Source organism: Rutilus rutilus (genome assembly GCF_951802725.1).
Source record: "Rutilus rutilus genome assembly, chromosome: 24".
Lineage (NCBI taxonomy): Eukaryota > Metazoa > Chordata > Actinopteri > Cypriniformes > Leuciscidae > Rutilus > Rutilus rutilus.
In genome coordinates this window covers 465,001-478,136 of record NC_140228.1, presented here as the reverse complement: position 1 = coordinate 478,136, position 13,136 = coordinate 465,001, and the positions used below count along the sequence as shown (strand labels likewise).

The 13,136-nt window shown below is 42.6% G+C and overlaps 1 protein-coding gene across 11 annotated transcripts in view; it reads left to right on the top strand.

The window, feature by feature from the left end:
• ptprma (protein tyrosine phosphatase receptor type Ma) overlaps positions 1-13,136 on the top strand; it is a 230,629-nt gene that overhangs the window by 79,602 nt on the left and 137,891 nt on the right. For all 11 annotated transcript variants that reach the window (XM_084398290.1, XM_084398287.1, XM_084398288.1 and 8 more), the window contains exon 3: positions 3,489-3,763. In XM_084398290.1, the coding sequence (XP_084254416.1) occupies positions 3,489-3,763 (275 nt within the window). The remainder of the gene's footprint in view (positions 1-3,488; positions 3,764-13,136) is intronic.

The window sequence follows — 13,136 nt, the reverse complement described above, 5'->3', positions numbered from 1 at the left end:
TCTTAATGGAGCTCCAGAATGAGGACCGTGTGAATTTGACTGTTTTCTATAAGTCAGTTCTGGAGGCATGGAAGGTGTTTACCATTTCACGTACACCGAACACACATGCTGGATTATGGCTTTTTGAAGAGCCACTTTTTCTTAATGACTTTTTACCCTCAAGACTTGTGTCTGGACCTAGTCTGCGTGCATGTTTCACTGCTGCGGGATGCACAAAGCTGGGACATATTTTGACCAAGAGCTTAGAGGAATTGAGTGAAAGGACTGGAGTGAGATCTCTGAGGCTGCTGAAACAAGCTACAACTGGAATTTTAAAGTCTTTGCATGCGGACCATAAGATTTTTACAAATGACTCTATAGCAACTGATCAATGGAGAAAGGGGGTTCCTTATGTTTTCCCTTCTCTGAATGTGACTATTGCCGTGGGAGAATGGCAAGATGATGAGAATTGTCTTTTGTCTTTTGAAACTCCTCAGCTTGGAGTTTTTGAGGAAGTGGGGAAAAAAGCCCTCTATATCTCCTGTGTGAAGGCATCTAATGCTGGTCGCTTGCATGGACTTGCTTCAAATAAATGGACTGATTTTTTTGGAGTTCTTTCCTCCCCTAGAGGCTGCTGGCGGTCCTTATACAAACGCCCCATTGACAAAAGAACGGGGGACCTTCAGTGGAGGATCATTCATGGGGCGATAGCCACACACAGATACGTGGGGAACATTGATCCTTCGGTAGGGGTGGGCTGTCCCTTCTGTAAAGAGGTTGAAACGGTTTTTCATCTATTTGTACAGTGTGCTCGGCTAAAAGATTTGTTTTCACTTTTATCGCAATGGTTCGTTGAAATTGGTGAAGCTTTCTCTTATGAAATGTTTATATATGGTCCAAGGTATACGGAAAAAAAGAAAAGTCAGTTGATTTTACTTAATTTTTTGTCTGGTACAGCAAAACTTGCTATATGGAAATCCAGAAAGAATAAGTTGTTAGGACAGGGTTCTGTGGATGTGTTGATGATCTTCAAAGGCTTGGTGGCGGCTCGGCTTAGAATAGAGCATGCCTATTATAAAATGGTAAATTGTGTAGAATCGTTCATGTACATTTGGGGGATAAATGAGGTCCTTTGCACAGTAGATGATGATGATGATTTATTGCTTGCTTTTTAAAATGTTTCTCATTTTAACATGAATATTATATATATTCTTGTTCTGTAAGTTTGTAATATTACTGTGAACACCTTATTGTTTTAAATAAAGGTGTATTTAAATTCAAATTCTCCCCCCCCCTCTCTCTCTCTCTCTCTCTCTCTCGTGTCATTTATCAGAGAATCTGTGCTGTGAAACATCTCTCCGTCACAGATGTGATTTTGCACAATTGCTGCTTCTTCTTGAACTGTTGTTTGAGTTTTCAGAGTCAGAAACTGTTTCTGATGAAAGATCTCTGAGCCAATAACACTTTCTACAGAGATGCTTTCTGACCAAAACTATGTACAATACAAATTCTGTCTTAATTTATATATATATATATATCCTTTTGTGTTTCATGGACGAATGAAAGTTAAAGGATTAGTTTACTTTAGAATTAAAATTTCCTGATAATTTACTCACTCCTAAGACGAGCATTTGTGGTTTAAAAGTATATAAATGTTTATTTCTTTATAAATTGTCCGCTGGTTTGTCTAGATGAGACTCTTATTCCTCGGCTGGATCGTGTCGAGACTCTGAAGCTGCACTGAAACTCACATCTGGACCTTCGACCCGTTGGACCCCATTGAAGACACTATATGGAGAAACATCCTGGAATGTTTTCCTCAAAAAACCTGAGGGGGAGAGTAAATAATCAGGAAATTATAATTCTGAAGTGAACTAATCCTTTAAACAGGTTTAGAAATGAGTAAATGATGACAGAATTATTTATTTTGGCTGAACAATCTCTTTCATAAACATTCAGTCGTTCAGTTCCTCCTTCCGCTCCTCCAGGCTGAGAGTTTCTGGAGCTCCGCAGACAATAGTGTGAGAATGAAGGAAAGATGGGATTTCTCTCCTCGGGATATGAAAGGTGCTGGAAACAGCAGGAGATCTGAACCTGCAATCTCGACTCGACACACGAAACACATGAAACACACGAGACAAGAGCGAACACGCCAGAGAACCGCGACGTGTGTGTGTGTGTAATTACACACACAGCCGGTCCAGACAGGTTTGGATCGGGAATGTGAGGCCTGGGGTTTGGGAAACACAGGATGAGTTTGTAGGATCTGAAGTTTTATGTCTATAGTCAAGTCAAGTCAAGTCACATTTATTTATATAACGCTTTTAACAACACAGAGTTTCAGAGCAGCTTTACAGAGATAACAGGAGAATAATGAAACAGTTTGTGTCTAGAAGAAAATAGCGTCTCAGTCCAGCTTAAGGAAGTTCAGTGATGCTTCATTTTTGTTTTAAAAATGATTTTAATTTAGTTCTTATATATATATATATATATACTCGCGCGCACACACACACACACACACACATGCACACACACTCACAGGGGTCACAGAGAGGCAACACATGTACAGTTGTGTGTGTGTGTGTGTGTGTGTGTGTGTGTGTGTGTGTGTGTGTGTCAGCAGTTTCAGTAATGAGCTCATTGTGACAGTAGTTTGTCAGATGGTCTTGTCTGAGTTGTCCAGAGTTTACTCCTGATGACTCTCGTGACTCTCGATGAACGCCGGCTTTTCAACTAAACGTTTGCGCATGTTTTCTGACGAGTATCATTTGATCCATCAGACTTTTACAGCAAAGTTTTGATCATTTAGAGTTTTTTGTGTATCAAATATGATGAAAATGTTGAAGTTGACTCGGCCGATGCGATCCGTTGCTTTCATACTGTTAAACCTGCGTAAATGAGGTTTAATGTTGCTCTACACACACACACACACACATACACACACACACACGCCTAAAATCAACATTTGCTTTCCAGAGCGTTCATGTCACAGAGAAGCTCCTCATTAACCGTTTTAGAAACTCACTTCCTGTCTTTTCCACAGCTGTGTTAGTCGAGCAAACACTCCACACACAAGTCCTTTGAGCGCGCTGACACACACACACACACACACACACACACATTACTGTGCGTATGTCCAGAGACCTTGGTCTGTCTGCGCGAGGGTCAGGCGTTCCCCTTCCTCTTCCTGTTGAGGTCACTTCCTGTGTACTGACACACTCAACACATGACGTGTGTTTGAAACAGTTCATGTACATTCTCCTACACTGGTTCTTTATTTGTTTTAATCAGCAGACTTAATATTTATCCATTTCTGGTCATAATTAGGAGATAATGAGTGTGTGAGCCGTTGTGCCGCTGCTAATATTGATCACGCAGTAAAACTGCCTGTGTGGTGTAATGGGTGGTGTAATGGGTGGTGTAACGGATTATGTGGTCTCATGTAAACGTAGCCAGTGTGTGTGTGTGTTTATACCTTGTAACGTTTGTAACTCTCTCTCTCTCTGCAGATTCTGCGTTCATGATGGCGAACGCCTCCGGAAGGTTCTCGGGACAGAAAGCTCAGCTCTTCATGCCCCAGTTTAAGGAGAACGACACACACTGCGTCATATTCCAGTATTACAGTGCGGGTCGAGAGGCGTCCAGTCCCGGCCAGCTCTACATCTACGTCAGGGAGAACAACAGTCCTCTGGGAGTGCCGGTGTGGAACGCGTCCGGTCCAACCCTGCAGAAGTGGATCCAGGTGGAGCTCGCCATCAGCACATTCTGGCCCAACTACTACCAGGTGAACACACGTTCACGTCCTACACGGCAAACTATAGTGTCCGGCACACACTAGTAAAAACATATCAAAAATTATATCTGTCCCCCTTTACTTCACATAAATTGTAAGAATATGACTAATACTGATAAATAAACAGTAGGCCTATTAAATATCAGTCCCAAACTAGTCTGATGGTATGAGCCACCACAGTCATGTACAAAATAACACAAAGTGAAAGTAAAGTGGCATTTCGGGGTTATGGAAACAACAGTGAATACACAAAGCTAACAAGAACTGTTGATGAAACATGGAAACTGCTCCTGATGAATAATGAACACCATCCCGCATGCAAAACCCTCTCAGCTAACACATGACACGCCAGTAACGTGATTTATTGGTATTTTACATTTATTTCGTGACCTACTAATTTACAACGTAACGACGTTTTATGCTCATAGTTCCTGTTGTGCTGGATCTCTAAAGTAGTCCTGATTCGCCTCCAAACACAGCTCTTAATCAAAATACTGTAGGTGGACTTTTTTTTGTAATCGCGGATTTGAACGATGACGTAATCGTGGCATCCGTAACCGTGGCATCCGTAACCGTGGCATCCGTAATCGTGGCATCCGTAATCGTGGCATCCGTAATCGTGGCATCCGTAATCGTGGCATCCGTAATCGTGGCATCCGTAACCGTGGCATCCGTAACCGTGGCATCCGTAACCGTGGCATCCGTAATCGTGGCATCCGTAAACGTGGCATCCGTAATCGTGGCATCCGTAACCGTGGCGTCCGTAATCGTGGCATCCGTAACCGTGGCGTCCGGAATCGTGGCGTCCGTAATCGTGGCGTCCGTAATCGTGGCATCCGTAATCGTGGCGTCCGGAATCGTGGCGTCCGTAATCGTGGCATCCGTAATCGTGGCATCCGTAATCGTGGCATCCGTAATCGTGGCGTCCGGAATCGTGGCATCCGTAATCGTGGCGTCCGGAATCGTGGCGTCCGTAATCGTGGCATCCGTAATCGTGGCATCCGTAATCGTGGCATCCGTAATCGTGGCGTCCGTAAACGTGGCATCCGTAATCGTGGCGTCCGTAAACGTGGCGTCCGTAATCGTGGCATCCGTAATCGTGGCATCCGTAATCGTGGCATCCGTAATCGTGGCATCCGTAAACGTGGCATCCGTAATCGTGGCATCCGTAATCGTGGCATCCGTAAACGTGGCATCCGTAATCGTGGCATCCGTAATCGTGGCATCCGTAAACGTGGCATCCGTAATCGTGGCATCCGTAATCGTGGCATCCGTAATCGTGGCATCCGTAATCGTGGCATCCGTAATCGTGGCATCCGTAATCGTGGCATCCGTAATCGTGGCATCCGTAATCGTGGCATCCGTAACGTAAACGTGGCGTCCGGAATCGTGGCGTCCGTAATCGTGGCATCCGTAATCGTGGCATCCGTAATCGTGGCATCCGTAATCGTGGCATCCGTAAACGTGGCATCCGTAATCGTGGCATCCGTAATCGTGGCATCCGTAAACGTGGCATCCGTAATCGTGGCATCCGTAATCGTGGCATCCGTAATCGTGGCATCCGTAATCGTGGCGTCCGTAAACGTGGCATCCGTAATCGTGGCATCCGTAATCGTGGCATCCGTAATCGTGGCATCCGTAATCGTGGCATCCGTAATCGTGGCATCCGTAATCGTGGCGTCCGTAAACGTGGCATCCGTAAACGTGGCATCCGTAATCGTGGCATCCGTAATCGTGGCATCCGTAATCGTGGCATCCGTAATCGTGGCATCCGTAATCGTGGCATCCGTAATCGTGGCATCCGTAATGTGGCATCCGTAATCGTGGCGTCCGGAATCGTGGCGTCCGTAATCGTGGCGTCCGTAATCGTGGCATCCGTAATCGTGGCATCCGTAATCGTGGCATCCGTAATCGTGGCATCCGTAAACGTGGCATCCGTAAACGTGGCATCCGTAATCGTGGCATCCGTAATCGTGGCATCCGTAATCGTGGCATCCGTAATCGTGGCATCCGTAATCGTGGCATCCGTAATCGTGGCATCCGTAATCGTGGCATCCGTAACCGTGGCGTCCGTAATCGTGGCATCCGTAATCGTGGCATCCGTAATGTGGCGTCCGTAATCGTGGCGTCCGGAATCGTGGCGTCCGTAATCGTGGCGTCCGTAATCGTGGCGTCCGTAATCGTGGCATCCGTAATCGTGGCATCCGTAATCGTGGCATCCGTAATGTGGCGTCCGTAATCGTGGCATCCGGAATCGTGGCGTCCGTAATCGTGGCGTCCGTAATCGTGGCATCCATAATCGTAATCTCAATTAGAAATTGGACTAATTGTGCAGCCCTATCTCAACCACAGGGAAACGCTGCTGCGCATCTCATTAATTAATTCCGTTTCCTGTTGCTCTCGACACAAACCCACGAACCGGCTCGTGTCGGACGCCTCGACACCTGCCAGATTCCCACTGGCTCGCCGCCTTCATTAACAGAGGAACTTCAATTATTTTTTGATCAAATGCCCCCCCGCAGGGTTGGTTTGTTCAGGCCTGCATGACGTTCCTCAAAGCCTCGATGTTCAACATTCAGCAGCTGAACACTCGTTTCTGGATGAAAGCTGTCGTGTGGGAACCGGCGGGATGAACATACGGACACTGAGAGAGCTAGGACAGAACAGAGTCTGACAGAGCGAGACACATCACAGATCAACACACACAGTACTGGACAGTCATTTATTTATCTGAAAAATGAAAAACATATTTAGCAATTTGTTTAAATAATTTAATTTTAATAAATAAATAAATAAATAATTTATAAATATACCTATATATATCTATATATACAATTTAACATCACAATTATTAAACGGTTTATTATATAAATTGTTAAACCCTATATATACGTGTGTGTGTGTGTATATATATATATATATATATATATAAGTAAAAAGTTTCTGGCATTACTATTTAATTTCATAACAATTATTTATTTTAGTTTGTTTATTTTTTAAACGTATTGTTTCTACATCACTGTTCCGTAACATAAATATATATTTAAAAAAAATTATATGTAGTTTCTACATCACTATTTCATAACAAATATTTATTTATTTATTATTTAAGTATATTTAATTTCATAATAAATATTTGTTTATTTATTAAATATGTTGTTTCTTCATCACTATTTTGTAACAGATATTTCAGTATTTCATTTCATAACAAATATAATTTATTTATTTACGTTTACTTTTTAAGTAGGCCTGTGTAGTTTCTGCATCACTATTTAATTACGTAACAAATTGCAGTTATTTTGCAGTCAGATTTCTCAAACTCTCACCGCTCTGTCAGATACGCATGAGAACGGCTTGAGTTCAGACTGAGACTTTAGACTGCACACTTCCCTATCTTGACCAATCAGAGCTCAGATCTGAAGCTATCTTGACCAATCAGAGCTCAGATCTGAAGCTGACAGAGACACACTTCCCTATCTTGACCAATCAGAGCTCAGATCTGAAGCTATCTTGACCAATCAGAGCTCAGATCTGAAGCTGACAGAGACACACTTCCCTATCTTGACCAATCAGAGCTCAGATCTGAAGCTATCTTGACCAATCAGAGCTCAGATCTGAAGCTGACAGAGACACACTTCCCTATCTTGACCAATCAGAGCTCAGATCTGAAGCTGACGGAGACACACTTCCCTATCTTGACCAATCAGAGCTCAGATCTGAAGCTGACAGAGACACACTTCCCTATCTTGACCAATCAGAGCTCAGATCTGAAGCTATCTTGACCAATCAGAGCTCAGATCTGAAGCTGACAGAGACACACTTCCCTATCTTGACCAATCAGAGCTCAGATCTGAAGCTATCTTGACCAATCAGAGCTCAGATCTGAAGCTGACAGAGACACACTTCCCTATCTTGACCAATCAGAGCTCAGATCTGAAGCTGACGGAGACACACTTCCCTATCTTGACCAATCAAAGCTCAGATCTGAAGCTATCTTGACCAATCAGAGCTCAGATCTGAAGCTGACGGAGACACACTTCCCTATCTTGACCAATCAGAGCTCAGATCTGAAGCTATCTTGACCAATCAGAGCTCAGATCTGAAGCTGACAGAGACACACTTCCCTATCTTGACCAATCAGAGCTCAGATCTGAAGCTATCTTGACCAATCAGAGCTCAGATCTGAAGCTGACAGAGACACACTTCCCTATCTTGACCAATCAGAGCTCAGATCTGAAGCTGACGGAGACACACTTCCCTATCTTGACCAATCAAAGCTCAGATCTGAAGCTATCTTGACCAATCAGAGCTCAGATCTGAAGCTGACGGAGACACACTTCCCTATCTTGACCAATCAGAGCTCAGATCTGAAGCTATCTTGACCAATCAGAGCTCAGATCTGAAGCTGACAGAGACACACTTCCCTATCTTGACCAATCAGAGCTCAGATCTGAAGCTATCTTGACCAATCAGAGCTCAGATCTGAAGCTATCTTGACCAATCAGAGCTCAGATCTGAAGCTGACAGACACACTTCCCTATCTTGACCAATCAGAGCACAGATCTGAAGCTATCTTGACCAATCAGAGCACAGATCAGATCTGAAGCTGACAGAGACACACGTGAGATTCCTGAGGAACATCTGAGAAGTGTGTGTGATTGTGAACACACTCCAGCTTGAGTTAGCGTCGCCCTCCACATGAGCATCACGTCCTCACGCTAACACACCGCCCCGATGCTCGGACACGCTCCTCAGATGTGTGTGTGTCCCGCGAGAGACTGTTGGACGGCGAACGACAGCGGCTTCCAGAAGTCCTGTGAGAAACACACAGCATCTGCGGAGACACACACACGTTTCTCTTCATCCAGCGTAATTAAGGAAAGATGCGATTGTGACTTTTTAATACTAGCAGAGATTAACAATGCAGTCTCCAATCCTTCAGCGCTGTGGCTAATTAGCGATGCCTGGCTAATTGCAGGTTTGTGTAATTGCACTGTATCTTAAGAGTTTGTCAAGATGAAAGCACCTGGTACACAGAAATTACTCTCATCTCTTGTCTTGTAATGACAGGGTGTGTGTGTTTCTCTCCTGTTGTGCTCTTCCTCTGGGTCGCGTCTCGGTTTACCTGATGTCACGATGTAGTGTGAGTGTGTGTGAACGTCTCGGTCGGCTCCTCCGTGATCCGCTTCGACATGTTGCGCTGGGTATTTATAGCGCACAGGTGAGCTGTGGGATTAATGCGTGACCTCTGACCTCTGCTTTGTTCGCGCGAGGAAGCGTGTGTTTAGCGGCTCTGAATGAAGATGATTGACACACCGACGCAACTCACACACAACAGCTGGAACAAAAGAGACTCGATAAACACTATTTGGACAGAGTCGTTAGAGTTACAGTTATTAACATCACAATACAGTGAAACAAACAAAGGAATCATGAGGTTGATTATATAGTTAGAGAAGAACTTGATCAGTTTCTGAGTTTCTCGCCAATTTTATTCAGAAACTTTTCTATATTATTCATTATGAAGATGGAAGTTTGTGTTCAGGATTCTACAGATCACAACCAAAGATATTCTGGGCTATTGTTGCAGTGTGTATTAGTGAGATTATTGTGTTGTTGTGTGTGTGTGTGAGTATATTAGATCTGTGCATTAGCTCTTAAAGAGACAGCAGCGCATAATAACAACAATAACAATAAACACATTTCCCCTGTAACGTCACAAAACCCAGTGAAACAAACATAAGAATCATATGAGGTTGATTTATATAGTTAGAGAAGAATTGGATCAGTTTCTGAGTTTATTCAGAAACTGTAATATTATTCATAATGAAGGTGGATATTTGTGTTCAGAATATTAATATAATTAGCTCTTAAAGAGACAGCAGCGCATAATAACAACAATAACAATAAACACATCTTGTACAAACATTTTTTTCCCCCAGTTTTCTGGGAATTGCAGCTCAGTTCATGTAAATCACGGATGACTTGATTTGTCTGGTTTCTCCCGGTGAGAATCCCGCGTCTCGCACGAGTCCGTCGTTAAACTGTAATTAGAGGCCTGGAAGCCAGCGCTCGTCTGCTAAAGAATCGATCTGATTGGTCTAATAAAGTGATGCGCGAGCCGCTAACGGTCCTCTCCTTCGCTCCTTTGTTTCCGGCCGCATTGACAGTGTCTCATCCAGGTTCTCCTGAGCAACGTAATGACTGCAGGCGGGCCAGAAAACACCACAGCTTTTCTATAGACATGGTAATCGCGTGGTATTCTTCATTAATATTATATGAATGTGGTAATTATTGAGTAGCTTGGGATATGAAAGTTCCACAGCATTGCTGTGATTTTCACATGGTAACATTATGTTAATGCAATATTGTGTAAGATGTAACATGGTTATACTTTTAGAGCAGCGTTTTGGGAATATCATGGTAGATGAATATGGTAATAATCCAGTACCTGCTAAGTGCCATGGTGTTATCATCTGATATGGTGTTTTCCCTGTGCAGAGGATTAAGAGGATAGATGTGTGGTCATCTGTGTGTTTAATGCTGATGTGAATCAGATCCTGTCGCTCTTCTGCTGTGTTCTGCGTTCCCGAAGCGCAGATTGTGTTGATGATATCAGGATTGTTGTCCCGGTAAAGCACTGGAGCGTCTCTAGAGCTCCTGTTGAGTCTTCAAGATCCTTCATGCTCAATATGAGGAGGAGGAGAAACACTGGTGTCATCTGAGCCTGTGGCTCTAACCTGTAACCCATCACTGGTGCTCTGAATAACACAGAGCTGCGCGATTCTGGGGAACTAGAGAATCATGATTTTTTGTTGTTGTTTTTTTGCTTAAAATACAGATCAGATTCTTGTATGATTCTGAATAGACAAAAAAAAAAAAATTCATTTATTTGAGGTTCTGACAAAATATAGTAAAGTCGCCCTGTAGTCAATACTTTCATCCCTGAAAACTCATCTTTGATCACCCAAGATGACATAATTAAATGTTTTTTCTGTCTTCATGTCTTAAAATATCTTGAATGTAACTCGACACCCTCGCCTCATTTAGTATGCATGGTTCTATGAATATGCAAATGAGCCCCGCCTCCACTCACTCACTCAGCTCAGAGATCCACTGGTTGACGATCACACGTTGATCTGATTGGTTACAAGGTAGTTTGTGACGTCAGAAACACCAGCGATTTCAAAGCGTGTGTTTGAGACTGTCTTTGGTTCACTGCAGTTTTAAGGAGGAAATACTCAGCAATGGTGTCGACTTATGAACTTACACATGCTTTGTCTTAAAGCAGATTAAACACACCACATAGACACATAAACAACATTAAAAGCTGGATTTACACCACAGGGCGACTTTAATTGCTGCAGTCTGTTTAAAAAATATAAAATTTATTTGATTTATTTATTTTAAACAAAATCAGTTTGAGTGAATGATTCAATGACTCACTCATAAAAACTTGTTTCATTACTGGATGAATCAGTGTTTCTGAACGAATCTCTTGAATTAAAGATTCAAAGATAAATGCATTTTTTATCAGTCACTTGTCGCCACCTACTGGCGTAACGATGTAATCAATACAATCATAGTTTGAGGCGTCAAGTTTATTTCAAAAGGTGATTTACTCTATTGTGATCGCTTCTGTAGACATCAGTGTTTATACCCGAAATATGAACTTTCATCCATAGAGCTGAATCACTTTTATTCAGGAATAAGATCATGTGAGTGTTTGAATCGAGGTTGCGTTCTTTTAACGATTAATCATGCAGATCTAAAACAATAAATGAGCAGGCCTGAGAGAAACATGGACAATATGAGCACAAATGAATCTACATCAACAGTTTCCTGACAATCATTTTGATATTAAATAAAAACTTGAAGCACCTCATGAGTTCCAGATGTGTGTTTTGTGTCTTTAGTTCATGTCTATAGTGTTTAATATCCAGTACTTCACTGCTCTGACATCAGATGAGAGCCACACGTGATCTGAGGGATGACGCTGTTGTCTTCTGCACGCTTTACAGCTCAAACTGAATTCGTTTCATAATTAATGAATTTCACAGCATCAGCACTGTTGTGTTTCTGGTTATTACTGTGAAGCTGCTTTGAAGCCATAAAAGCGCTGTAGATTTAAAAGATGACAGAATAAAGTTATAGCACATTTAAAGGGATAGTTCACTTTGAAATTAAATGTTGGTATGTTTTAGCTTACCTCAAGGGCATCCAAGATGTAGGTGTCTTTGTTTCCGCAGTAGATTCAATTTTGATATTTTTAGGTCAATCCGTTCTTGTCTGTCAGTCATATAATGCAGGTCTATGGTCACCACCTCAAAGTCCAAATTAAACAATTCCCCATCTTCCAAATTAAACAATTCCCCATCGTAAGTACACATTGATGGCCTAAGACACGAAACGAGCGGTTTGTGTGAGAAAACGAACAGTATTTATATAGTTTTTACCTCTTGTAACACGTCCAAGTGATCTGAGGGCGCGGGCGCGGGCGCGGGCGCTTCCTGCTGTGTGACGTGTACGCAGACTGGTGCATAGATATATATACACTAGATGTCGCCTTAAAGACATTCGTTCCAATGAACTGCCGTAGCCAAGGCAACATCTAGTGTATATATATCTATGCACCAGTCTGCGTACACGTCACACAGCAGGAAGCGCCCGCGCCCGCGCCCTCAGATCACTTGGACGTGTTACAAGAGGTAAAAACTATATAAATACTGTTCGTTTTCTCACACAAACCGCTCGTTTCGTGTCTTAGGCCATCAATGTGTACTTACGATGGGGAATTGTTTCATTTGGACGATGGGGAATTGTTTAATTTGGACTCTGGTCATGCTCTTTGAGGTGGTGACCACAGACCTGCATTATATGACTGACAGACAAGAACGGTTTGACCTAAAAATATCAAAATTGAAACTACTGCGGAAACAAAGACACCAACATCTTGGATGCCCTTGAGGTAAGCTAAAACATACCAACATCTAATTTCAAAGTGAACTATCCCTTTAAGATCTGCAGTCGTTCTCTTAAACACTGATGACTGGTGTGGAAACATGTTTACTGTGTTTATTCTGCTTTAATCCAGAACACTACAGATGAACACAGTAAACATGTAATGGATATCACCGTACTTCCGTGCATTAAGTGTTTTGTGTTAAACATTTCTGAAATGTTATGTTTGAATATGCAAATGAGGCATTACCTTAAATATGCACTCATCTGCATATATTCCCAGAACAGAAATCTGAGCATCGGATGAAGCCAGGCTTAGCATTTTCTTGATTTTAAAGGTTTTTACAGAGGGGTTTTGGGGTTTTGGACAGAAACACAGTCAACAGACAGAATATAATTACAT